Source organism: Mobula hypostoma, chromosome 8 (assembly GCF_963921235.1).
Source record: "Mobula hypostoma chromosome 8, sMobHyp1.1, whole genome shotgun sequence".
Taxonomy (NCBI): Eukaryota; Metazoa; Chordata; class Chondrichthyes; order Myliobatiformes; family Myliobatidae; genus Mobula; species Mobula hypostoma.
This window is the reverse complement of record NC_086104.1, coordinates 138,226,796-138,253,676: the sequence shown is the minus strand read 5'-3', so window position 1 is coordinate 138,253,676 and position 26,881 is coordinate 138,226,796. Positions and strand designations below refer to the sequence as shown.

At 40.8% G+C, this 26,881-nt stretch overlaps 1 protein-coding gene across 4 annotated transcripts in view; it reads left to right on the top strand.

Moving 5' to 3' along the window:
- LOC134350989 (phosphatidylethanolamine-binding protein 4) overlaps positions 1-26,881 on the top strand; it is a 450,761-nt gene that overhangs the window by 11,094 nt on the left and 412,786 nt on the right. For 2 of the 4 annotated variants that reach the window (XM_063056938.1, XM_063056939.1), the window contains 2 exons: positions 2,525-2,657; positions 5,983-7,098. In XM_063056938.1, coding sequence (XP_062913008.1) covers positions 2,525-2,657; positions 5,983-6,510 — 661 coding nt within the window. In that variant the 3' untranslated portion in view covers positions 6,511-7,098. Of the gene's footprint in view, positions 1-2,524; positions 2,658-5,982; positions 7,099-26,881 lie in introns of those variants that run through there. The other 2 variants (XR_010019039.1, XM_063056940.1) reach the window with 1 other exon arrangement.

Below are 26,881 nucleotides of genomic sequence, written 5' to 3'. Positions count from 1 at the left end.
AACACCTTATATTCCGTCTGGGTAGCCTCCAACCTGATGGCATGAACATCGACTTCTTTAACTTCTGCTAGGCCCCACCTCCCCCTCGTACCCCATCTGTTACTTATTTTTATGCACACATTCTTTCTCTCAGTCTCCTTTTTCTCCCTCTGTCCCTCTGAATATACCTCTTGCCCATCCTCTGGGTCCGCCCCCCACTTGTCTTTCTTCCCGGACCTCCTGTCCCATGATCCTCTCGTATCCCCTTTTGCCTATCACCTGTCCAGCTCTTGGCTCTATCCCTCCCCCTCCTGTCTTCTCCTATCATTTTGGATCTCCCCTCCCCCTCCAACTTTCAAATCCCTTACTCACTCTTCTTTCAGTTAGTCCTGACGAAGGGTCTCGGCCTGAAACGTCGACTGCACCTCTTCCTACAGATGCTGCTTGGCTTGCTGCGTTCACCAGCAACTTTGATGTGTGTTGCAAGACATAAAACCAATTTGAGAGGTATTAGGGACTAATATTTTAGGTTCCCTTCTCAAACGTACAAATGCCCAACTTGTGTTCAGCCCCTACACATGAATCAGTGTTTGGGAGACCTGCAGAATCGACTTGCTGGTTGCTATGGGGCTGCAGTCATCTTCTGTTCAGTTTATGACCTTGTATCTGATTTGCAAACTTTTTGATTTACAATGACTACACAGCAACAGACCCCTCTTGGTAACCTGGGGAGGATCTGTATAGAAAATACTTGAAGGTTTTCAGGAAATTAGCATTCATCATATAAACTCAAACTATTGCAGGGGTCCACTGATTGATCCCAGGAAAACTGATGCCTTAAATACATTTGTGTTCCTTTTGTCATCTGAGGTGGAGTTTTAGTAGTACCTAATTTGTGCCACTAGGTGGTACAGACGTGCTTTTGTATTCTATTGTTAAAAGTTCCAAGTTCACTTGCCTGTTGGTACAAAAGTAAACAAGGAATTGTGCTTGGAGTTAAAATCATTGAAGCAGACAGTTCATTACATTTCATTGTTCATATTCTAGTTGGTTTGTATTCTATAATTACCTATTGAGAAATAGAGCTTGATTTCCTTTGACCTGAGTTTGACTGAACTACACTAGTCATCGGACTAGATCATCATGGGGTTGGTGTTAACTTTTTATGATAATAATCCAGCCCTCTCCACTAGTCAAACTCAACTTCCCTTAGTCTTTGCTCTATATCAAAACATTTCAGCTTTGGAATGGCTTAGATATGCTTTTCAGGGCCAGGTCAGTAATGTATTCAGGACATGTTAACATGATGGTAGTGAGTGGCAGCTGTGCTAGATAGACACTTCATTAAAGACTGGATTAGGATGTTGACTTTAAATGGGAGGGTTATTTTCAGCATATGATTTCAAGTTTGACTCAATGTCAACATAAGGGTGTGACACTTGGCATGGGAATGTTGTCTAGAATTGATAGGTTCTTTTCTGGATATTGACTTCATGTTTGCTCTCTTGTCACAGTTAGGCAGTGACATTTGCCCTCAAAGAGTGGAGCAGGGAATTTACCTGAGCTCATAGTGTCTTTTTCCATGTCTGACGTCTCGGTGTGATATTGTTGCAAATGTCTCTAGATTATGTTGGGTAAAGAAAATGTAAAAGGTCTTGGGCTTGGGTTGCATTTGGATGGGTCATGGTTGAGTTGAGTCTTAATTTGTTACCTGAATAGACCTAAACTAGAAAAACAATTACCTTAATAAGAGATCAATTAGCCAAAGATATTTTTCTCTTGGTACTTAATCTATGTTAACCTCATTAAATTACAAATCCGGTTTTGAGTTCCTGACCCCAGTTTTCCTTGGCATTCATTATGTTTCATTGCCTTTGAAATTGCCTGACATTTAAGAAGGATTCAAAAACTACTAAAATGAAATATGTGCTTATAAATATTTTAATTTTCCTTGAAGATAAAAGCAAATGTATTGAAACACTTTGAAACTCTAAATAATTAGAAACATCAAAATGAATAGAAATTAAAAAAAATTATCTTAATTTTAACTTTCTTTACAATTGTGCAATCCGTATTCAAGTGAGCAGGCTTGTGGATCATGCATTAAGTTTTACCTGGAGCAGAATTCAAGAGCAGAATCCCTAGGATAGATTTTGGAGGGAAGCTGTGGTCTGCCATTGGTCTCCATGTGGGGTCCAAGGACAAATGCAGCTGGGAATCACTGGCAAGTTCAAGCTTCTGCTTCTGTGTGGGAGGCTTGAAACATGCTGCAGTCATGCTGAGAAATGTTGGCAGTGCAGAACTGTTGGCCAACCCCAAGTAAAATTTGGGCATAATATTCCGTAATTGAAGTCCTTCACCTCCCCTTACTTTTTCAGTGCCATTCCTAATAGCACGTGCATTAATGGCTAGAGCTGCAGGCAGTCCTTCATTGAGGGAGGACACCTGTATAAGATTTAAGATTCCACCTTCCCTTTTGTAAAAGTAAAAATGTTTTTCTTGCATAACTCTGATAATGTTTATTTAAAAATCTGTTAATTTCCAGGGGAGGCCTTCAGGTGTTTTATCTAGAATTGGGAAATGTGACCTGTATCATCATCCCAAAATGCCATCAGTTCCGAAGGCACCTGAGTGAAGATTGGGGTGAACCGCTTGTTAAGTTTCCTGAAGCCAAAGAGGTAAAGTGTTGCGATAAAAACAGCATTAGATGGATTGTCTCCATCTAAGGTCTTGCTTTGATACCAACTAGCTACTGGTTTTTTAAGACTACTCTGGGAAAATATCTGGAAAGTACGCTTCCAACAACTTAAAAATTTGCTGTTCTCAGTTTGTACTGTAGTTGCCCTAAAGAGAATGACTTGCCAAGCATTTTCAAAGAATATTATAAAAATCAATAACAGTGCCGTGGATCTGACTCGTACATAAACCAGACTAGGTAATGGTGGAAGATTTCATCCCCTGAGGAATACAATGAACTTGGCTTTTTATAACAATCGTATACTTTTTAAATATTATATCCTATACTTATATTAAACTTACTATCTTATACTTAGTATGATCCTATACGTAGTATTTTTATGCATTACACTGTACTGTTGCTGCAAAGCAGCAAATTCCATGACATAGTCAATGATAATAAACTTGATTCTGCTTTTATGTCCTATACTTAGAAGGTTAATTATCTTGTTTTAATTCCAGAATATGAACTGAATTTAACTTCCATGGCCACCTTGGCAAAGTTTGGCAAAGTCTTTGAGTTATTAGTCCAGAGCTCTGGTCCAGTAACTTAACCACACATGGCTTTCTAGATCTTGGATTGTCTCAAAACGTGTAGCAGTCATAGTATTTGTCATATCACAATCTAAGAATAAGCATTCACAGAGACAATATTTATTACAAGTATTATCTTTATTATACCATTGAGATGCATTTGTCCTCAAAATCTAAGGGAATAATTTCCTATCTTAATTAATTTCATAGAGAGTGCTGGGTGCATGAAACACTCTACCATGCATGCTGGGAGAGGCAAATACGTCAGGGATATTTAAGAGACTCTTAGGTACGTGGATGAAAGAAGATTAATGCATGGGCTGCACGGCAGCATAGTGGTTAGCACAATGCTTTATGGTACAGGCAACTGGGTTCAATTCCTGTTGCTGCCTGTAAGGAGTTTGTACATTCTCCCCCGACCTCATGGGTTTCCTTCCACAGTCCAAAGAGGTACCGGTTGGTAAGTTAATAGGATATTGTAAATTGTCCTGTGATTAGGCTAGCATTAAATTGGGGATTCCTGAGCAGAGAGGCTCAAAGTGCTGGAAGGGCCTACCCCACGATACATCTAAATAAATAAATAAATAAATAAAAATGGAGGGCTATGTGGGAGGGTAGGTTAAAAGGTTAGGACAACATTGCCTGTACTGTTCTATGCTCTATTTCATATTTTAGTTGTGGTGTAGCAGGCAAGTAGAATTAGACGTACACTTAATTGGAAATAAGTGAAGTAAAAATCACTGAGGATCCTCAGCGGATGTATCAAATATGCATTTTACTCTCACTCCTCCCCTATGTGCAGTTTGTGATGTTCAGTCGAGTCCATAATTCAGTTCTGAACCAAAGACTTGGGGCAAACTGACACAAAAAATGACAGGGTTTAGCCATGACTGGAGAAAGGGACCAAGTCTGAGGTTGCAAGTGGTGGGAGATCGTGGAGCATAATATAATGGGAATTAGTCTTGGAGAGTTAGTAAGGCACCTGATCCTGAAATGGAAAAATGGAAAGAAGACTGTAGTGAGGAAGACCATGAGGAGTGCTGTGTTAGGAGGAGGTTTGAAACCTCCTCTTGGGTGGCCCACTAGTTGTCCATGTATTTAAAGGTGTATTACTTTTCCCGTTTAGACCAAAACAACTTGTGGATACTGAACAGACTCTGTGAATTAACTTCACATGATAAGGCTGCATGGATATCTCTGAAGAATGGTAATATGGCTAACCATTCTGATCTGTGTTGTCACGGAATTAAAGCACTAACTATCACATTGTTCCTTGCTCATCAGGTGACTGTTCAAATAATTATTCGATTTTGCAAATGCCAGTTACAGAAAAGTGGACATGTGGAAGATTAGGCTGAAGATAAAATTATCTTTTCAGCAGATTAGTTTTGGAATTATCAGTTGTTCAAGTCATTGTACAGGGGTACAGAGAAAATAATGTAACAGTAGATGGCAATAGCACAACTGAGTTTCACTCAAGGTTTATCATCACAAATTGATGTGATTCTTTTTTTTGTTGTTTGCAATTCTTGCCATCCTATCAGTTGTCTGTAGTGCACTGAGTTATAAACGTTATGCAGTAATCAATTTTAAGATTGTAACTTGTGCAAAGAAGGTAATGATCTTGATTGAATGCAATTACACATAGCAGACATCAAGTGCCTTGTAAGCTGTGATAATAACAAATAAAAACCTGAGAACTGGATTTATTAGCACCTGACTTTCACGTCCAAACCATGTATAAAGATGATTTTACATGGTTTGTATTGCACTAACGATTACTTCTTGGTGAAATCCCATCAATAGCACACTTTTCTTGGGAATTCACCTTAGCATATATGATTTTGTTTTTCCAGCACAATTTATGCTCCTAATGGTATAATAGTTTGCTCAGTGAATGTTTCTTTAATTTTGGAGGCAATCTACATCATTTGATAGTCGCCACAAAAACTGAGGAACAAGTTGTGCTGATGTCAAATGAAGGACCTACATTTTGACATTGGTGTCTTGATTGCAGGATCTGCAAAGCTTATATTTTTTATTGCTCAGATCTGTGCACTTGTCTCTTTTGCTATTTGCAGACTTTTATGCAGATTACATCAGAGTTGTGTGCTGGGCTGCCTGTCTGTTTGAACATGGAGCACCCCATAGTGCTGTGGAGCCATTTAAAGCAAGTGACTGCAAGACCACCATAGGGAGGGTGAGGGAAGTGGCATCCACGTATGAAAGAACTCACCATTTTCCTCCTCCCCAGTAGGTTTCCTGCCTACCATAATATTTTTATGTTGCTTTTCTATTGATGCAATGGGCACAGCGCTTTTTGAGGTCTCATGCTCTTTCCATTAACATAGCAGTCATGCAGTAATTGAAAGCTTTTCTAACAGTCCCTGATTTAAATTAAGCAGATCATGTTTTAGCAGTAATACTGTGTGAAACTGTTATAGAATTGCTTTTAATGCATGTTTGCCAAATTTCATAATATTTTCCAGACTGGATACTAGCACTTTAGGTCAACAAGAAGGGGTAGAAACCAATTTCTGGGCAGGTATGTTGTACTGCACTGAGGCGGTTTATATTAATAATGGAGACCAAGAGGTAACTCTTAAAACATTAGTTAAAGATCTGTGTTTAAATTATTTTATTCTTTGCTTGAAAGTTTATGATATATAAATATAGTAAATAGAGTAATAGAGTAAATAGACTAAGGTACCGGTGACCCCTGTTTCTATCCAGGGGGTCAGTGTGGACATGATGGAGGATTACAAATACCTGGGGATACGAATTGACAATAAACTGGACTGGTCAAAGAACACTGAGGCTGTCTACAAGAAGGGTCAGAGCCGTCTCTATTTCCTGAGGAGACTGAGGTCCTCTAACATCTGCCGGACAATGCTGAGGATGTTCTACGAGTCTGTGGTGCCTAGTGCTATCATGTTTGCTGTTGTGTGCTGGGGCAGCAGGCTGAGGGTAGCAGACACCAACAGAATCAACAAACTCATTCGTAAGGCCAGTGATGTTGTGGGGATGGAACTGGACTCTCTCACGGTGGTATCTGAAAAGAGGATGCTGTCCAAGTTGTATGCCATCTTGGTCAATGTCTCCCATCCACTACATAATGTACTGGGTGGGCACAGGAGTACATTCAGCCAGAGACTCATTCCACCGAGATGCAACACAGAGCGTCATAGGAAGTCATTCCTGCCTGTGGCCATCAAACTTTACAACTCCTCCCTTGGAGGGTCAGACACCCTGAGCCAATAGGCTGGTCCTGGACTTATTTCCTGGCATAATTTACATATTACTATTTAACTATTTATGGTTTTATTACTATTTATTATTTATGGTGCAACTGTAACGAAAACCAATTTCCCCCGGGATCAATAAAGTATGACTATGACTAATGTGATCAAATCTTCTGTAAAGATCCATTATTTTCTCAATAATGGATGCATTTTAGCCTGCAACTCCAAATAATATAGTTTGTGGATTCCCGCAGTTGTGTCCAGGATCTCTTGAATGAATGTTGGGTGGGACTTATTTCACCTCCGTGTTCCAAGAATTATTTCTTTATCACACTTACATAACAGATGTATAGCTGGGTCTTTGCTATTTGATTAAATCAGTGATAAATGGTAGTTGTCTTTACTGATATCTTTCTACTTCAAGTGTATTTCAATAAAAAAAATACATTGTCATGTAAAAATTACAACCTTCTTGACTTAATAACATAAGTTTGAATTAAATGTAGAAATACATAGTTCACAATAGATTAACAAGTAATCACTAGAAGATGTGTATATGATAAGACAGTTCATACTGAATAACGTTTTGCAATGTGCATTTGCCACTTGTTCAATATTTGTTTTGTTGGTTTGAAATTAAATGGCTAATCAATTAAATTGTCTCAAACATATCAGTCCAAACAGTTTATAAAAAGCTCCATGATAAAATTTTGGTTTCCAACAAAAATGTATATTTCTTCTCTGGTCCTTTAAGAGAACTATCAAAGAATATTGGACAATGAAGTTACACAATGTCAAATAATAATCAAGCCGTGATTCCAATGCTTATTTTTGAAGACAGAGGATTTTAACATTTCATGAAGGTGCTAGGGAGCATTTGAAATTTATTAAGGTTTTCAGGAATGTATTTGAAATAGATCAATCATATTTTATTTTGATAGCTTAAAATTAATTCTGACATTGAAGTAAATGTTAAAATTGTATTAACTGAAAGCAATGCTAATAATACATTTTTGACAGTCAGAAGTTGAATTTAATATTGTTGACGACAACCTTTAGGTATTGGATTGTGCTCTCCAGTTTACCCTTTTGGCAACTGATAGAGGGATCTAAATATGCTTGAATATTTTAATTATTTGGCGAGGCAAACCCACAAAGTTAATCTCTTGCATTCATTCAGGGCCCTTAGCAGTCCTTCCATGTGAGGCAACATTTCACTTGTGAATCTTTTGACGTTGTCTCTTGCATCCAGTGTTTCTGTTGTGGCCTCCTCTACATTAGTGAACCCAACATAAATTGGGGGAACACTTTGTCAAGCACCTCATCTCCATCCACCAAAAGTGAAATTTCCCAGGGGACAACCATTTTAGTTCCTCTTTTGCCACGATGAGGGCACTCTGAGGGTAGAGGAGCAACACCTCGTATTCTGTCTTGGTTGCCTCCAACCTGATTGCATGAACATTGATTTCTCCTTACGGTAAGATGCTTTCCCTCCCACTTCCCTCTTCTTCCATTCCCAACACTGACCTCTTAACTTTTCTATTCACCTGCCTTTCACCTCCTTCTGGTGCCCCTCCTTCTTCCCCTTCTCCAATTTTCCTCTCTTCTGTCCTATCAGATGCCTTCTTCTCCAGCTCTTTACCTTTCCCACCCACCTGGCCTCACCTATCACCTTTTAGCTATCCTCCATCCCCTCTTCTGCCTTTTTATTCTGACGTCTTCCCCTTTCCTTTCTAGTCATGAAGAAGGATCTTCGCCTGAAACCAACTGTTTATTCCTTTCCATCAATGCTGCTTGACCTGCTGAGTTCCGTCAGCAGTTTGTGTGCATTAGACTAAGTTGTTCTGAACAACTGATACTATTTATAGTATTCTACTGGGTCATAAGTAACCATCTTCTACTCAATCACTGCCTCATTATTTATTTTGGAACCTCTTTCACTTTGATAGAAATACTATATTCACACCTGATTAACTTGTTTTATAGTATCATTTGTTAGGATATTTTGGTATTTGAAAAAAATGCCCTTTTGATGTATTTTTTTTGGTGCAGCTCTTCACTGCATGTAGTATCAAATTACATTAATATGTTTCTAATTATCTGTAACAACTATGCATCAATTAATATAGCACTGCAAATGACATTTTCATTCTGTTGGACTTTTAACTAATGTGGTACAGCAGTTAAGATTCTTGAAGGGCAGAAAGGTTAAAAATATTAAATTACTTGGCTGAGGAGGGAAGTCTCATGTTTCCGTAGAACCGCTCATAACACCAGGATATCACAGCTAATGAAGTACTTACAGTGTGTAATCACTATTGTAGAGTAAAGAACCAAGAGGCAAATTGTGGTTAATCTGGCCTGCTATCTGATCTCACATCCCTAATGCTATCCTTACCATTTATGACTATGCGCCTCAGATTAAGCTTGAGACCTCATTATACTGCTACCCTGCAAAGCCCATCCAGAGAGGCTGCTCCTGAGGACACTACAATCTTTCCCCATATCTTCACTAACCTGAAATATCCTTACAACCACTGGCAACTTACTGTGGCTAAAAGCATTTTTAACTACCTTTTCATGTATCTAATAATTATAGGTATTTAAAACCAAAATGGATTAGAGTAATTAAAATCAAAATATGAATTACTGTAAATTGGGAACATGATACAATTAGATAGAATAAAAATACCAACTTGCACTCATTTTTAATCAACATCAGTGACTCAATTTGAATGAATAAGTTTGTGCTATTTATTCCATCTGTCTTTGACATAAAAATGAGAGAATGGATGTAAAGTGCATCTGGCTCCTCAGCTCAGTATATCTTTGCTCCTGCCTTGGGCTCAAGGCTAAATGGGTGGGGCAGCAGATCAGGTGTGCTAGCAGTGCATTGTAGTGTACTGGTGAAGTCAGGGGTGAGTCATCTCACAGGGGCATCAACTACTGTTGTGCATTCATTTGATGGACAAAAGTAAATCCATGTCATATAATTAATAATTCAGCAGTTTAGTAATTGTTATAATTGTGCTTGATAACCCATCTAAATTACTCAGTTGCTGCTTTTCTGATTGCACTCTTTTATGTGCCTTAGTAGGTTTTGTATGGTAAGAGTATCGAGCAATTTTAAATAATCTGCAATTGATAGAAAATGCAATATATGTATTGTCCTAATTTTTTGTTTCACTTCTATTATCATTATAGCTAAATTTTAGTCAAATGAAGAATGCTGCATGTAGAACAAATGCACTATTATTTGAGGGAGAATAAAACAAATTTAGATAACAGGTATATTTCTTTCTTGTGTGGCTTGTAGTTACCTATTCAAAGCAACACATTGTTCAGTGGCTCTAAATGCGGTTATTCTTTATGTGACTCTGAATAGTTGGTGTGGACAGATTGATTGTTCTATTGAGGACTTAAACACCAAAGATACCCATTGCCTGTAAATATGCACTTTACAGTATGATTTACAAGATGATGATTGCATCGTGGTCAGGATCAATAAACCTCATCTAATATGAGCACTGTTGATGTTTTTTAAATGTATAGTAATGAAATATCTGAGGCTGTGCAGGAGCAGGGTTTATTTTTGTGCATTGGTGACGTGCTATTGTCTTTGATCACCATTGAAAGCTCTTTCTTTATCCATAGCCTGCCATCTGTTTCTCAGCAATTGGTTGAAGCTGCATCAGACTATGCTCAATCTTAATATTCCTTATAACCCTGAGATGAGCCTTTACTGGGATTGAAGGCATTTATTTTCCCCATCTCTCTCTCTCTCTCTCTCTCTCTCTCTGTCTTGCTCACTGCTCCGAGGCAGGTGCCTGTGTTAGACTGATCTCTCTATCTCCCTCTCATTCATTGCTGCCTGAGTCTTGGGCCTTGCACAAGGTTTATTGATGCAGCTATGGATTGGACTCTCCAGTTCATGTTTCTGGGTCTGATTTCTGATTATTCCTTTTTTTATTGCTATTCTGTGCAATTTTGATTGGGGCGGACTGGCTCTGTGGCCTATAGTCAATTAGTGACACAGCGCTAAATTGAGCTGAACGGAATTGAACAACGTTCCTAGACTGTTTATACTTTATTGTCGCCAAACGATTGATAGTAGAACGTACAATCATCATAGCGATATTTGATTCTGCGCTTCCAGCTCCCTGGATTATAAATCGATAGTAAATATTAAAAATTTAAATTATAAATCATAAATAGAAAAGGGAAAGTAAGGTAGTGCAAAAAAACTGAGATGCAGGTCCGGATATTTGGAGGGTACGACCCAGATCCGGGTCAGGATCCGTTCAGCAGTCTTATCACAGTTGGAAATAAGCTGTTCCCAAATCTGGCCGTACGAGTCTTCAAGCTCCTGAGCCTTCTCCCAGAGGGAAGAGGGATGAAAAGTGTGTTGGCTGGGTGGGTCGTGTTCTTGATTATCCTGGCAGCACTGCTGCGACAGCAGGCGGTGTAAAGTGAGTCCAAGGACGAAAGATTGGTTTGTGTGATGTGCGGGGCTGTGTTCACGATCTTCTGCAGCTTTTTCCAGTCTTGGACAGGACAACTTCCATAACAGGAAGTGTCAGTGACTCTGTGGATTGGTGTTTTATACTATGTGATTTTTGTTTGATTTTTGTTGTTTGTATGATTTGTTCTTTATTTTTGGAGGGTTTGATGTTTTCTTTGAACTGGTTCCATGGTGTTTCTTTGTTTTGTGGCTGGCCAGGAAGATGAACCTGAGGGTTGTATACTGTATATACACTTCGTTAATAAATGTACTTTGAATTTTTCAGTTCATTTTTTCACTCTGCCATGCCTCAAATCACAGTGCACAGTTACTTCTAGATATTATTATTGCTACACTGCCTCCCTTTTCCTGTTCTCATGTGTTGTCAGGCAACCATACACATGTATACAGCTAAATGAAAGATTATTCCTCTGGAGCCAAGGTGCAAGGCACAACACATACATCCAGCACATAAAGTCGCAAAAGAATTTAACACAAGTCCTTGAGTGGCATGGCATGAATGTTGAGGGGTTGACATAAAGTACGAGGAGCATGTTTATGTAAGCCAGTATAGTGTTACTGGCACTATTATATTAAAATAAGCAGTATTAGAAATATGTAAAACAGCAGAGTTGGAGAGTTGGGCGGGTTGCAGGTCATTCATACAAGAGTGCATATGTGAGCGGGGTGGCAGCAGGCTGTTAAGACGTCCAGTAGCCTGCAGAAAGAAGCTGTTACCTATCCTGACAGTTCTGCTACTTGTGCTGCGATGCCCTAAATCCTAATTGCACCACACCTTGTTCACCAGTCACTTTTACACTTGCACAATGACATTGACTCCGGTTTAGGCAAAGTTTCAGTGTTAAAGTGTATACACCTAACTTCAGGTTTCTTCATTGCCTCTTCCCTCTTAATGTCCTCCATTTTTGTCCTTTAATATATCCTTGTATTTAATTGCTCCCACTACGAGTCCAGGGGTTTCACCAGAAAGGCACAGGCATAATAACTTCCTGCCTAATCCTCTTCATACCCCAGTCTATTTTATATTCTTGAGTTGGATTTGGCTTGCTTTCCAGACTTTCACCTGCAGCTTCTGTCTGCCCAGATATTTAGGCCAGATGGTGAGGATGAATGAGGAGACTCTTGCTTCCTCCCACTCAGTGACTGGCGTATGTCTGAGGGTTTGTCCTGAGAACGTTCTGGCAACCTTAGAAAAAAGGCAATGCCAAGGATGCAGTTTGCTTTTATTGTTATTTTTCAAAATAATTTACAAAATATGTATTTTTCAAAATTAAAATTATTAAAACATTAAAGTACTGTGCAAAAGTTTTGGGTGCATATATATAGCTTAAGACTCTTACAGGGTACTAAAGTAAACATGTATTGCACTACTGCTGCAGCAAAAGAAAAGCAAATTCCATGATATATGTGAATGATGATAAACTTGATTCGAATATGGGCTGTATTGCTGGAACCAAACTTGGGAAGGGTCATGGTTGGGAAAAGGGGAAAGTAGAGGGGAGGGAGTGGGAAGCACTAGTGAGACATTCTCTAATGATCAATAAATTAATTGTTTGAAATCAAATGGCTTTGACTGGTGTCTCAGGGCTGGGTGTGCCTGTGCCGACGCCACCCCACCCCCAACCTAGCCCTCTGACACTCCTATGCCCCCTTTCCCTCATCCCACCCACTGTGCTGCACCCTCGCCATTCCCAACAACCTTTGCTCCCACCAGATTTACAAACTTACTCTCCGCTCTAAGTTGACAAATACAGTACTGTAAATATAAATATTAAATAACATTCATCATCACCTCCAGGATGGAAATTCTATTCTTATAAATGGGGTTGCACTTTTACTTTAGGCCTTTGATATAAGATCAGAGGAGCAGATTCTCAAGAGCAATATTTTGGGGCTCTAGTTACAACTATTGCGCAATTTGTGGAGTTCAGGAATGACTTACCAACGTCTGTTGCTTAGCTTCTTCTAATTTGTGAATGATTCACACAGGTTTGGGCCATAAATACCTGCAGGTAGCTTAATGTAAGGTTTGCTTGTATAATGTACTAACAACCTAATGTATTAGGTTGAGTGCCCTATTTTGTTTATATAATGTTTTTTTGTGAACTGGGATTCTTATGATATTAAAAGCAATTTATAAATACAAGCTGTTGTTCATTTGTGCTGACATCTTTGTTACAACTAAGGCATTGACTTTGTGCAATCAAACCTCCAAGGATAAATTATGGTCATTTTTAATGCAAAAATTGGCCAACAGTAGTCAGCTTCTAGGAATTATTTTAATTAAGGTTGACCAATCCATTAACAGTTGCTGTAATTTACAGTACTGATGTGGTTGTTGGATTAAGTAGATTTCTCCTCAGGATTATGGAAATAGAAGAATAAGACAGAAGAAAGAGATGTCAGAGAAATCCAGTTAAACCAGATTTGTCCCCATTTTGTCTTGCACAAGCAAACATATTGAAGGACAAAGGTTCATCTACAAGTCACGTATTGATGAAAAAGATGTCATAGTGCTAGAGAGGGTGCAGGGGAGATTCACCAGAATGTTCCCTGGGAGGGAGTGTTTTCACCAAGATACTGGAGAGGCTGGGCCTCTTTTCCCAGGAGGTTTAGAAGGGACATGAGTGAAGAAGATAGGATAAACTGCACATACGTTTTTCCCCTGATCTGATATGAGGATATACTTTTAGGGTAAGGGCTAAGGGATTTGGAGAGGATATGAGGAAGTTTTTTTTTCCCACCCAGAGGTGGCGAGTACATGAAGTGCGGTGCTGGAGGAAGTGGTGAAAGCAGTTCCTCACACCAATTAAGAGGTAACAAGATCAACACTTGAATCACCTGGGCATATGGGTCAATTGCTGGAAGCTGCAATTAATACAAATGTGTGCCCACTGGTCGGCATGGTGATGATGGGGCAAGTGACCTTTTTCCATGGTTCCATGGTGCATGACTCTATGACTATCCCATTGATAGTGTTGGAGAAAGAAAACCTTCATTAATATCAAACCGTTCATGTGGTTGGGGCTTTCCAAAGCAATTCACAACAATTGAAATACTTTTAAAGTAACACACACACACACACACACACACACACACACACAAAAACACACACACACTAAATGCTGGAAGGATGCAGCAGGTCAGGCAGCATCAGTGGAAGGAAATGAATAATCAACGTTTTGGACCAAGACCCTTCATTAGGGCTGATGAAGCATCTTGGCCCAAAACAGCAATTGTTCATTTCCCTCCATAGATATTGCTTGATCTGCTGCGTTCCTTAGCATTTTGTTTTTGTTGCTCAAAATTTCCAACATCTGCAGAGTCTCTAGTGTCTCTTTTTATAGTGTAGTTTATGTTCAATTGTGGACAATATGGCATCCAGTTTGTGCACAGTAAATTCCCAATAACAAGGTGACAATGTTTACATAGGAACTTATAAATTTTATTGCACCTGGGGCTGCCAAGAACTGGCCCAAATGACAAGGCACTGTGCATTTTTGGAGTTAGTCCTTCATTTTTTTAGGCTGAAATCATGGTGTGGAATGTTGGTGAGGCAGGTAATGGCATATTTATTGTGGCCTGCTAGAAGAGACTTCAGACCTCAGTTTTGGAATGGAGCGAGCAGGGATCAGGATCATGGGTTTGGCACTTTATCTTTGTGGTTAAAGTAGGAAAAACAGTATTTTAGTGGGGATGGGAGCTAGCATTTGTGTGTTTGGGAACCTGCATGAAGTGGTGCTGACTCAGAGGTGCTGTGTTTGTTTTGTGTGAGTGGATTTTGGATTCAGAAATGAGTGCACGCAGTTTCCTTACCTGCAATGCAAACATCCAGTATAATTGATGATATATAATGCTCTGAGGAGTGTCTAGTGATGAGTGACCTTTGGCAATGTTTATAAGTTTCTTGTAATGCTTCTATGTGGAAGGTTGTCACTCTGTCCACCTCTGACTTGAGCAAAAAGTATCTGAACGTATTACATCCTCTATTGTAAAGATGAAGCCACACTCAGGTTGGAGGAACAACACCTTACATTTCGTCTGGGTAGCCTCCAACCTGATGGCATGAACATCGACTTCTCTAACTTCCGCTAATGCCCCACCTCCTCCTCGTACCCCATCTGTTACTTATTTTTATACACACATTCTTTCTCTCACTCTCCTTTTTCTCCCTCTGTCCCTCTGAATATACCCCTTGCCCATCCTCTGGATTCCTCCCCTCCCTTGTCTTTCTTCCCGGACCTCCTGTCCCATGATCCTCTCGTATCCCTTTTGCCTATCACCTGTCCAGCTCTTGGCTCCATCCCTCCCCCTCCTGTCTTCTCCTATCATTTTGGATCTCCCCCTCCCCCTCCAACTTTCAAATCCCTTACTCACTCTTCCTTCAGTTAGTCCTGACGAAGGGTCTCGGCCTGAAATGTCGACTGCACCTCTTCCTAGAGATGCTGCCTGGCCTGCTGCGTTCACCAGCAACTTTTATGTGTGTTGCTTGAACGTATTACATGATAGTTCCCTGTTCTTACAGCTAGAGTCATAGAAACATACAGCAGGAAACAGACTAATTGACATACCAAATATCACCAACCATTAAGTGCCAATTAACTAATGGTTTGAATCTTTTAAATCCACTTGACAGCAGAATTGTTTAGAAATTGTTCTGTACCTTTTAATTGTTCATAATGGATTATTGAGCCATTTACTTAGTGGAAGCTTTGGTAGTGCACAAAGCACAAGAATTGTGCACTACTGAATAAGCTTGGCACAGTCGAGATCTATGCTTTGCATGCTCCTCCAGGGCAAAAAAAAATCAAATTGTAAGAGGCATTTATAACAACTTGGACAAATTAATGTACAAATGGCAATAAATAAGCTTAATTTGGAAGAGCTCCATTTCCAAAAAAAGATTGAAGCAAGCAAAGCTTCTCCCACCTATCTTAGCAGCATTTTACGGGAGCACCATTGAAAGCAACCTGACAAATTGTATCTCCATCTGGTGTAGCAGGAATTGACCAGAAGTCCCTACAAAGGACTGTGAAAACAGCTGAGAGAATCATAGGGGTCTCCCTACTATCCATCGGGGACATTTATCAGAAACGCTGCATATGCAGGGCCCTTAGTACTGTATTGTTAAGGATCCCACCCATCCATTCAGCATCTTCTTTGACTTTCTACCATTGTGCAGGAGACTACAATGTATAAAAACAAGAATGAGAAACTATTTTTTCCTCCAGACCATTAGGCTTCTGAACTCTCTGCCTCATCATATTTGAAGTGTCACTGGTTAATCTGTAACAGTAGAATATTTAATATTAATGCACTTTAGTTTGTTCTTTAAATGTGATTCATCTGTAGATTTTATCCTTGCACTCATAAGTTATAGTGTGTTATGTGTAATAGTGTGCTTTATGCACTGGTTCGGAGAAATGTCTAATTTCTATATACATTATATGCTTATATACATGTATATAGTTTGTGTATAGTTAAGTGACAATAAGCTTGATAATGGCTCTTGAAAAGGTGTGAGTTGCACAGGGTATGAAATGTTTTAAAAAGATAGGAAAATAGAAAAGAAGAGTTGATGGGTGTGAAGCCCATCTACTTAGTATATACCTGAGTCATTTATGGTACCAAACAGTTATAGAGGGGCAAATATGTTACCGTTGTTCAAAAGGACATTTTAGAAAGTGCCTGTAAGTGACAGAGCACTTTCTACCTTGTGTCTCCGAGGGTCTATCCTAGGAGCAACATATTGATACAGTCACAAAGAAGGCACAGCAGTATCTACATTTCATTAGGAGTTTGAGGTGAATTGGTATGCCACCAAAGAAACTCGCAAATTTCTACAGATGTATCGTGGAGAACATTCTAACTGGTTTCACTGTCTGGTATGGAGGGGCCACTGCACAGGATTGGAAAAAGCGGCAGAAAGCTGTAAACTCAGCCATCTCTGATACCCAGCATCCAGGGTACCTTCAGAAGGCGATGCCTCAAAAAGGCAGCATCCATCATTTAGCACCACCATCACCCAGGACATGTCCTCTTCTCATTGCTACCATCAAGGAACAGGTACAGGGGCCGAAAGACACACACACACTCAACATTTCAGAAATAGTTTCTTCTCCTCTGCCATCAGATTTCTGAACGGATAATAAACCCATGAACACTTCCTCAGTATCTTTATCTCTGTCTTTTTGCACCACTTAATTTATTTTTATATACCCTTATTGTAATTTATAGTTTTTATTGTTATGAATTGCAATATACTGCTGCCAGAACAACAAATTTAATGACATATGCCAATGATATTAAACCCGATTCTGATTCTGAGAGCATTTCCATTAACTTTGCAGGAAGAAGTTCCTGCAAACAATAATCAAGAAAATTGCAACATTTGGAGAAGTTTTAGATAATAAAGTTAGAGTTCTTTTTAAAAGCAACTCTGATTGAATGTTTTGATGATGTGATAGAGGTTAAGGAAAAGAGTTCAGTTTGTTTTGTCTGAATGAATTTTCAATAGGCCTTTGTCAAAGTTCCATAAAATAAGCTGTTTAGCAAAATTGAAATCCATAAAATAGAGACATTGGTGGTAGTATTGATACAAAAATGTCTCTCAAGGACAGAAACAGAGGGTACTGGCAGATGGTTATTTACCAGATTGGAGGATAATAGCAGTGGGTCTTTAAGAGTCAGTGCCAGGGTTTATTTATATTGCAGGTTAGGATTTGGATGTGCAAGGCAAAATTTGCAGATAGCAAAAGCTTGGTGGAGGGTATTAATATCATGCAAAAGGGTTTTGATGTGGAGTGGGAACATGAGTGACAGATGAATTTTGTTGTAGGGAAGTGAAATAATAAGTTTTATCAGAAAAACTTAATTTATTTAATGACACATTTCCAAAAGAAATGAAGAAACAGAGACAAAACAACAGGAATTCTGCAGATGCTGGAAATTCAAGCAACACACATCAAAGTTGCTGGTGAACGCAGCAGGCCAGGCAGCATCTATAGGAAGAGGCGCAGTCGACGTTTCAGGCCGAGACCCTTCGTCAGGACTAACTGAAGGAACAGAGGGTATTTTTGAACTGATATACGTGCATAGATTGTTGAATGTGTAAAAATATTTTATGAGGTGGTTTGGCACTTTCCAACAAACCTAAGTAGACCAGCCACATCAATAATGAGGCTACATGAGCAGGTCAGAAGTTATCGGTAGATCAAATAATAAACTGCTTGAAGAACTTAGTGGGTCAAGGCAGCTTGACACCATCTTCAGCCGCAGTCTCTCATGTCTCCAAGCCAGAAGCTGTGTATCTTACTGTTCGTATCATCCAGAAGGCACGAGAAAAGGATATGATGGTATACTGTCTATTTGCCTGGATGTATCCACCCTTGACAACTTGGGAAGGTTAATGCTTTACAGGATGTATTAACCTAGGGAGATTGGCATCCATCCACCACACAGGAGACATTTATTCAAAGTTAAAAATTCAAAAGTAAATTTATGATCAAAGTACATATATGTTACCATAAAAAATCCTGAGATTAACTTTCTTGTGGGCATGCTCTATAAGTCTATTATAGAATCAATGAAAGACCACTCCAACGATGGGGCAAGTAAAGTTGAGTGAAGTTATCCCCTTTGGATCAAGAGCCTGATGGTTGAGGGATAGTAACTGTTCTTGAACCTGGTGGTGTGAGTCCTGAGGCTCCCATACCACCTTCCTGATGGCAGCAGCAAGAAGAGAGCATGCCCTGGATGGTGGGGGTCCTGATAATGCACACTGCTTTCCTGTGACAATGTTTCGTGTAGATGGGCTCATTGGTGGGGAGGGCTTTACCTGTGATAGACTGAGCCACATCCACCACTTTTTGTAGGATTTTGTGTTCAAGGGCAATGGTGTTTCTATACTAGGCTGTGATGCAGCCAGTCAATATACTTTCCACAACACATCTATGGAAGTTTGTCGAAGTGTTGGGTATCATGCCAAATCTTCAGAAACTCCTAAGGAAGTAGAGGTGCTGCCGTGCTTTCTTCATAATTGCACTGGCGGTTGGCCCAGGACAGGTCCACTGAAAATAATGATGCCAGGGCATTTAAAGTTGCTGACCCTCTCCACCTCTGATCCTCCAGTGAGGACTGGCTCAGAGATCTCTGGTTTCCTCCTCCTCAAGCTCCTTGGTCTTGCTGACATTGAGTAAGACGCTCCTAAAATGGGACACCACATTGTCTCCATACTTAATTCATTGGGTTTTCCCAGGAGAAAAGATAGCTGGCAGGATGCTTTCTGGCTGTTTGCATCGATTGTAAGGCATCACTATAAAATTATAGCGAGTCCTAGGAATGAATTGGAAGATCTCAGTCAGCACTATTATTCTGAGGGAATCACTATTGATGGCTCAGAGTAGGGCTACAAAGTTAGTGGATATGAATATAGAGCTAGCTTGTCAGCTAATGAAGCTACAGCACTTAGACACTGTGTGTCAAGCTGGTAGGCAGCCTGACTCTGTTAAGGTTTGAACCATGATGAGACAGGGTGATGATCCTACTGTTCGGCTGGGGAATGGGGATGTCTGACTGGATGATGAAAATGAGGGAGAGAAGGTAGCGTGGACCCTTTGGTTTAAACCTTGATGATCACCCTCTCTCTTGTGTGTCCAAAATAGTGTGGGCCAGGCCAGTGATTGTGTTTCCACACCCGCTGTGGAGGGCATTGGGTGGCTTCTCACTCTGGGGAGGGGGAGGAGGCTCAGGACTGTGTGGAGGATGGTACAATAGGCACCTTTGAGATAACAGAACATTCTCTGCTAAGGAATTAGCGAGTTTAGTGGATAGGTACAGACAAAATGTTGCGGTGTCTTTGGCCACATTGTTATTGAGGATATAGAATGAGGGTGGGGGGGGGTTACAGGAGTGATCCTATTTAACAAAGAGATGGGTGCTTTAGGGAGCCTATCATCCCAACACGCGATCAATAATACCCCGAGAATGCTGCTCGATTCTCCTGAGCGTAAGGCATCACTGTGGGTTCAGGTAACGGCTGTAGTTAGAATTGGGTATCCCACTCTTACTGAATAGAATTTAAAACCCCAAGCGGAATGGATCACAGTAGAGGAGGACACTAAAGTTCTATGCCAATGGGCTCTTATCACAGAATTATACTGCAATTGTGATAGCCCACCAGGGGATATTGAGTTAACTTCTGGAATGATAGAACACGTGGTTACTTCAAATGTTTTTCCAATAAAAGGAGTAGAGCTGTTTAAATAGCTTCAGCTGTTGGTCATTTCAGAGGGAAAAGAGCATTTGGGGGAGCAATTCTAGTAATTCTGTTGTCTTAGTGTTTTCTACATGTCCCGTGACTAATCAGGAGCAAGTGCCTGTATTTCCCTGAGCAAGTATTTTCTTGCATTACGGAACAGCAAAGTGATGGCTGTTGATTTGTGTCGTGATACGTTCCTGGGGATGGCGTTTGAATTTGCACGCTGGTTCAATGGGTCAGACTGCTGAATTTATATGAGGACTCCTTACCACATCACGCAAGTGTTGCCACTGATGTAGATCCCTTTGACAACAAAATTTCGCAAACACGAGAAAATCTGCAGATGCTGGAAATTCAAGCAACACACACGAAATGCTGGGTCTCGAAGGGTCTCAGCCCGAAACATCGACTGTACTTCTTCCTATGGACGCTGACTGGCCTGCTGCGTTCCACCAGCATTTTGTGTGTGTGTTGCTTGGGGGAAATTACAGTATCTGGCTTCTGTGTTGGAGGAGCTGGGAGGGAGTAGTCTGTTCCATCCAACCTTGAGTATGGTAACAATCTTAAGGGACTTGAGCCTTAATAGCCCTGATGGTATAAATGGCCTACTCCTGCACCTATTTTCTATGTTTCTATGTAAATACTTTAAGAGCTGGTATTTCCCTACATACTGTTTGTTGAATTGAAAAGTCCTGACTCTTAAAGTGACTTTCCCACCTGCCAGAGTGCTGGTGGTATGTTGGGAACAGGTACAAGGTGCAAGGTGGATAGCAAGTGTGTGCAGGAACTGTGTCCTAGGACGGCTCTGTCTATGCCATCTGTTGTTGTGAAGGTGGGCACTTGTTGGATGCTGAAAGGCTCTTACTGGGTATGCAGTTCTAAGGCTTACCCGTGATTCCCACAGGGTGGTGTGATCGATACTGTGGTTCTGTATGTACAGTATACCTCCCCAGTGCTCTGGTCAGTAAGAGGGCTATTATAAAGGAAGGAAGGTTTTGAATTATAGCCTTTCTCGGCATGGTGTGGCCAGACTGTCTCGGGAACTGATTATCTTAACCACCTGCTCACAGAGGAAGGTGGCACTTGTACTGTAATTGGTCAAGAATGCTGCACCTACATTCCTGATGGGTCGGGTAACATCACTCACCTGATCGATCATATCTCAGAGTCAGTGTATAAAATCGAGGGGGACCAGCTGGTTAGCTATTACACTCTGGGGTAGGCTGGTGGCCTTTTCGCGTGCAGAGAGGCTGGTGGACTACTGTAGTACACTGCAAGGTGACTATTGGGTTTACAGTGCTGGGTATTGTACTCGTGTTTTATGTCTAACTTAGGGAATTCATAAGGGTCATACTAGTCTGAAGGTTGGATCACCACGTTCGCATCTTTCGAGGGTAGTGTGTCCTGTGGGGGGGGGAGGGGAAGGGCGTGGAGGGTAGTCATGGCTTATTCTGATTGTCGTTGTGATTGGTTAGTTTAGAAACTGCAGCTGCTTTTCCCATTGGATAGCTGCCTGGTGTCCAGTTTCAAACACCCTGGGTATATAGGGGGCATGATGGGAGGTTCGTTCTTTCTCTCCCTTTGTTTAAGGCAAGCAGTGCACATGTTTGGTTGAATTTTTAATGTTTGCAAATAAATGCTTAATGTATTTATCCTCAGTCAGCATTTTCTGTCTCACTTGCTAGACCCGTGAACCTGATTCAACATTGCATGTTGTCAGCCAACTTAAATATGGCATTGGAGCTGTGCTTAGCCACAGTGATAAGTGTAAAGCGAGTAGAGGAGGGGGCCAAGCACACAACCTTGTGATGCACCTGTGCCGATGGAGATCATGGAGGAGATGTTGCCCATCTGAGCTGATTGTCGTCTGCTAGTAAGGAAATCGATGATCTGATTGCACAAAGAGGCATTGAGGCCAAGCTCTTGAACCTTATTGATTAATGTTGAGGTGATGATAGTATTGAATGTCAAGCTGTAGTCGATAATGAGCATCCTGATGTATGCATCTTTGCTGTCCAGATGTTCCAGGGTTGAGTGAAGAGCCATCTGCTGTGGACTTATTGCTTCACTATACAAATTGGAGCAGATCCAAGTTGCTTCTCAGCCAGGATTTGATATGTTTTATAGTACTGTATGAAAGTCTTAGGACGTGTATATAGCGAGGATGCCTAAGACTTTTGTACAGTACTTTATGTGTGTGTGTATATATATGTATGTATATATATTTGTGTGTGTATATTTATTTTCTTTTTTCATATGCTTGCAAGATGGAGCCCGCCAAAAACACGATGAATAGCAACGTCCTGCAGACAGTTCACGAAAACTACTACTTCTTTGAAATATACTTCTACTACTAATCTGAGTATGATTGAATTTTTTTATTTACTTTTTGATCATGTGTTTTTGGGCCTGGTGCTTTTGCTGACTGTGGTAAACCATGTATATATGTTGTAACTGGGTTACCTGTCTGGACACACCCCTCTGCTGCCTGCCCCTGTGGCTCCTCCCACAGAGTCCTGTATAAAGGTGTTCGCCTTGCCCCTCCCCCTCAGTCCGGGGGCAGACACTCACTGTGGAGGTCGTATTGTACAGCGAATAAAAGCCTTTCAGTATTTTACCAAACCTCAGTCTTTTGGAGTAATTGAAGGTGCTTCACTGACTCCAAGGGAATTCGGCGTGGTTGCGAGCAAGGTTGGGAACAGAGTGTGCGGCCTAATGGTGAAGTGCGAACCCACGATCAGCTCGAATTCATGACCAACACTCTGATTAATGCATCGAGGAAGACTGAAATGAACGAGGATGAGAGCGGAAGGCGAACAGGTGTTCAGTGGTGTCTGCCTGTGTTTGACCAGTCTCCCTCTCCCTCTTGCTTGTTGCTGCCGGAGGAAGGTGCAGGAGTCTTGGGTCTTAGGCAAGGTTTGACCTGTACGGTTTGTGGATTGTACTCATATTTAGATGACTCTTCAGTTCGTGTTATATGTGTTTCTGGTTACTTTTTTTATTGCAGTTTTTGTTGGGGTGGACTGGCTCTGTGGCCTGTAGTCAATGAATGACACAGCGCTAAATTGAACTGAACTGAACAACATCCCTAGACTGTTTGAGTGACTCTGTGGATTGATGTTTTATACCATGTGATTTTTGTTTGTTTTTTGTTGTTTACGTGATTTGTTTTTTTTTTGTAGAGGCTTTGATGTTTTCTTTGAACTGGTTCCGTAGTATTTCTTTGTTTTGTGGCTGTCTGTGAGAAGGCAAATCTCAGGACCGTATACTGCATACATACTTTGATAATAGATGTACTTTGAATCTTTGTTTCTTCACCAGCCACTCAAAATAATTCATCGCAGTGGATGTAGGTGCTACTGGACGATAGTCGTTGAGGTACATTACCACTTTCTTCTTAGGCACTGGTATAATTGAAGCCTGCTCGAAGCCATTGGGTACCTGGGTACCTCAGACTGCCAAAGCAAGAGGCTAATGATCGCAGTGAACACCCCAGCTAGTTGATCTGCACTGGTTTTAAGTATGTGGCCAGGTACTCCATCTGTGTTGGATGCCTTTTGTGGGTTCACCCTCCTGAAGGCTGCTCGCACGTTGGCCTCAGAGACGGAAATCACAGCATCATCGGGGACTGTGGGAGTTTGTGATAGTTCATCCATGTTTTGACTGTCACTGTGAGTTTAGAAGGCATTGAGCACATCTGGAAGTGAAACCCTGTTGTTGTCTATGTCGCTTGATTCCTCGTTGTTCGAGGTGATAGTATTCAAGCCCTGCCACAACTGCTGAGCACACTTCATTGATTCAAGTTTCGTTCGAAATTGTCACTTCGCCCTTGAGATGGCTTTCCAGAGGTCGTACCTGGACCTTTTGTAACTTTCTTGGTTACCAGACTTGAATGGTCTGATCTGGCCCTCTACAGATTGTGGATGTCATAGTTCATCGAGGCCTTCTGGTTGGGGTAGACTCTGTTCTCCATTGATGCATCCTCTGTAAGTGTCATAAATGCACAGAAATTACTTGCCACTATCTTTTTTTTGATGTAGCTACCGTTAAGATCTCCAAGTCACCACCATCCTAACTTGGAAATATATTGCCATTCCTTCAGTGTCTTAAATCATGAAACACATTACTGAATAGTGTTGTCCATCTGAAGGACTACAGTGAGGGAAGGTAGCTCACCACCATCTTCTTGAGGTGATTAGGATAGGTAATTTATGTTATTTTCACTAACAGTAGTCATGAAATTGGTTGTTTCATGGCAGCAGTATAGTGCAGGCATTATGTTAAGCAAGTGTAATTAGGACGAAACATGGCAGTGACTCTAATTCCTTGGGACTTTGCGAAGATTTGGCACGCCATCTAAAACTTTGACAAATTTCTATAGATGCGTGGTGGAGAGTATATCGAATGTCAATATCACAGCTTGGTATGGAAAAACCAATATCCTTGAATGGAAAATCCAAGAAAGAGTAGTGGATATAGCCCAGTCCATCACGGGTGAAGCTGTCCACTATTGAGCACATCTACACAGAGTGTTGTCACAGGAAAGCAGCATCCACTATCAGGGGACCCTAAAACCAGGTCATGCTCTTTTCTCACAACTGCCATCAGGAAGAAAGTACAGGAGCCTCAGGACTCATGCTAACAGGTTCAGGAGCAGTTATTACCCCTCAACCACTCGGCTCTTGACCCAAAGGGTTATCCCCTTCAACCATATTCACTTGTCCCATCACTGAATTGTTCCCACAACCTATGGACTCACTTTTAAGGACTTTTCATCTCATGTTCTCAATATTTATTGGTAATATATTTATTTTTATTATATTATGGATTTGTTGAGTATGCCTGCATAAAAATGAATCTCGGGGTTGTGTAAGGTGACATATATGTACTTTGATAATAAATTTACTTTGAACCTTGAAATAACTAGAAGTTACTAAAATAAGTAAATACGAATAGCGAGGGAATGTTCATGGACCATTCAGAAATCTGATGGCAGAGGGGAAGAAGCTGAACCTAAAATTTTGAGTGGGGTCTGCAGGCTCCTGTACATCCTCACTAATGGTAGTAATGAAAAGAGGGCATGTCCAATGGTGAGGGTACTTTATAATGGATGCTGTTTTCCTGAGTCATCGTCTTGTGAAGATGTCCTCAACGTCAGGTAAGCTTGTACCCATGATTGAGCTGGCTGAGTCTACAACCTTCTGAAGCCACGTACATCCTGTTTATTGGCACCTCTATAGCAGCCAGTGATGCAAACAGTCAGAATGCTCGCCATGGTACATCTGTAGAAATTTGCTAGTCTTTGATGACTTGCCAAATCTTCTCAAACTCCTAATGAAGTATAGCCACTGGTCTGGCTTCATCATGGTTGCATTAATCTGGTTGTCCCAGGCTAGATCTTCTGAGATATTGTTGCCCAGTAACTTGAAACTGCTCACCCTTTCCACTATTGACCCCTCGATGAGAATTGGTGTGTGTTCTCTGATTGTCCCTTCCTGGTCTACAGTCAGTCCCTTGATTTTCCTGATTTTGAGTACAGAGTTGTTGTTGTGACAAGACCGGATGGAATAAGGTACATTTTCAGTGCAGTGGTACTTAATGTGGTGCTGTTGACCTCTCAGTTGTTTCCTTGTTCTCCTCTCTTGCTTTGGAAGATTGCTAGCTGAAATTTTGATGTCAATTAGAAGTATGGTAGTAGATGCTCAGATGAATGAATCTGCAGATAGAAGTAACTGCACCAATGTTTTAATTTTTGATGGCTTTCCATTTTAATCTGTAGTACATGAAAACAAAGTTATCCAAATTTAGCTATTATAGCGGTACGTGATTGATCCTGGGAAGGTCTTGGCTATAACTGCACTAGAAGAATGAAAGGGGATCTTATAGGAACATAGAAAATTTTGAAAGGGATAGATAAGATAGAAGTAGGAAAGTTGTTTCCATTGGTAGGTGAGACTAGAACTGGGGACATTCCCTCAAGACTCAGGGGAGAAGATTTAGGACGGAGATGAGGAGAAATTGTTTTTCCCAGAGAGTGGTGAATCTGTAGAATTCTCTGCCCAGGGAAGCAGTTGAGACTTGTTCACTAAATATATTTAAGATACGGTTAGATAGGTTTTTACATTGTAAGGGAATTAAGGGTTACGGGGAAAAGGCAGGTAGATGAAGCTGAGTTTACGGACAGATCAGCCATGATGTTATTGAATGGCGGAGCAGGCTTGATAGGCCGAATGGCCTACTCCTGCTCCTATTTCTTATATTCTTATGTTTATTTCCCCCCACTGCTCTTGCATTTGCTTCCTCAGCAGTTGAGGATTTGTTAGTCGTAGATACTTCTGCAGTTGAGAGTAATTTTTGCTGGGAGCATTGTTTATTGTCGCTCTGGAGCTGGTTTGTATTTGATCCTGCAACTGTAATCTAGACAATGCGTGGAAGTAATTGGGCACTACGGTAGCATAGCTGTTAGTGCAACACCATTACAGCTCAGGGCGTTGGAGTTTGGAGTTCAGTCCCGGTGTCCTCTGTAAAGAGTCTGTGCATCCTCCCTGTGGAACGTGTGGGTTTCACCCGGGTGCTCCGGTTTCCTCCCATAGTCCAAAGATGTACTAG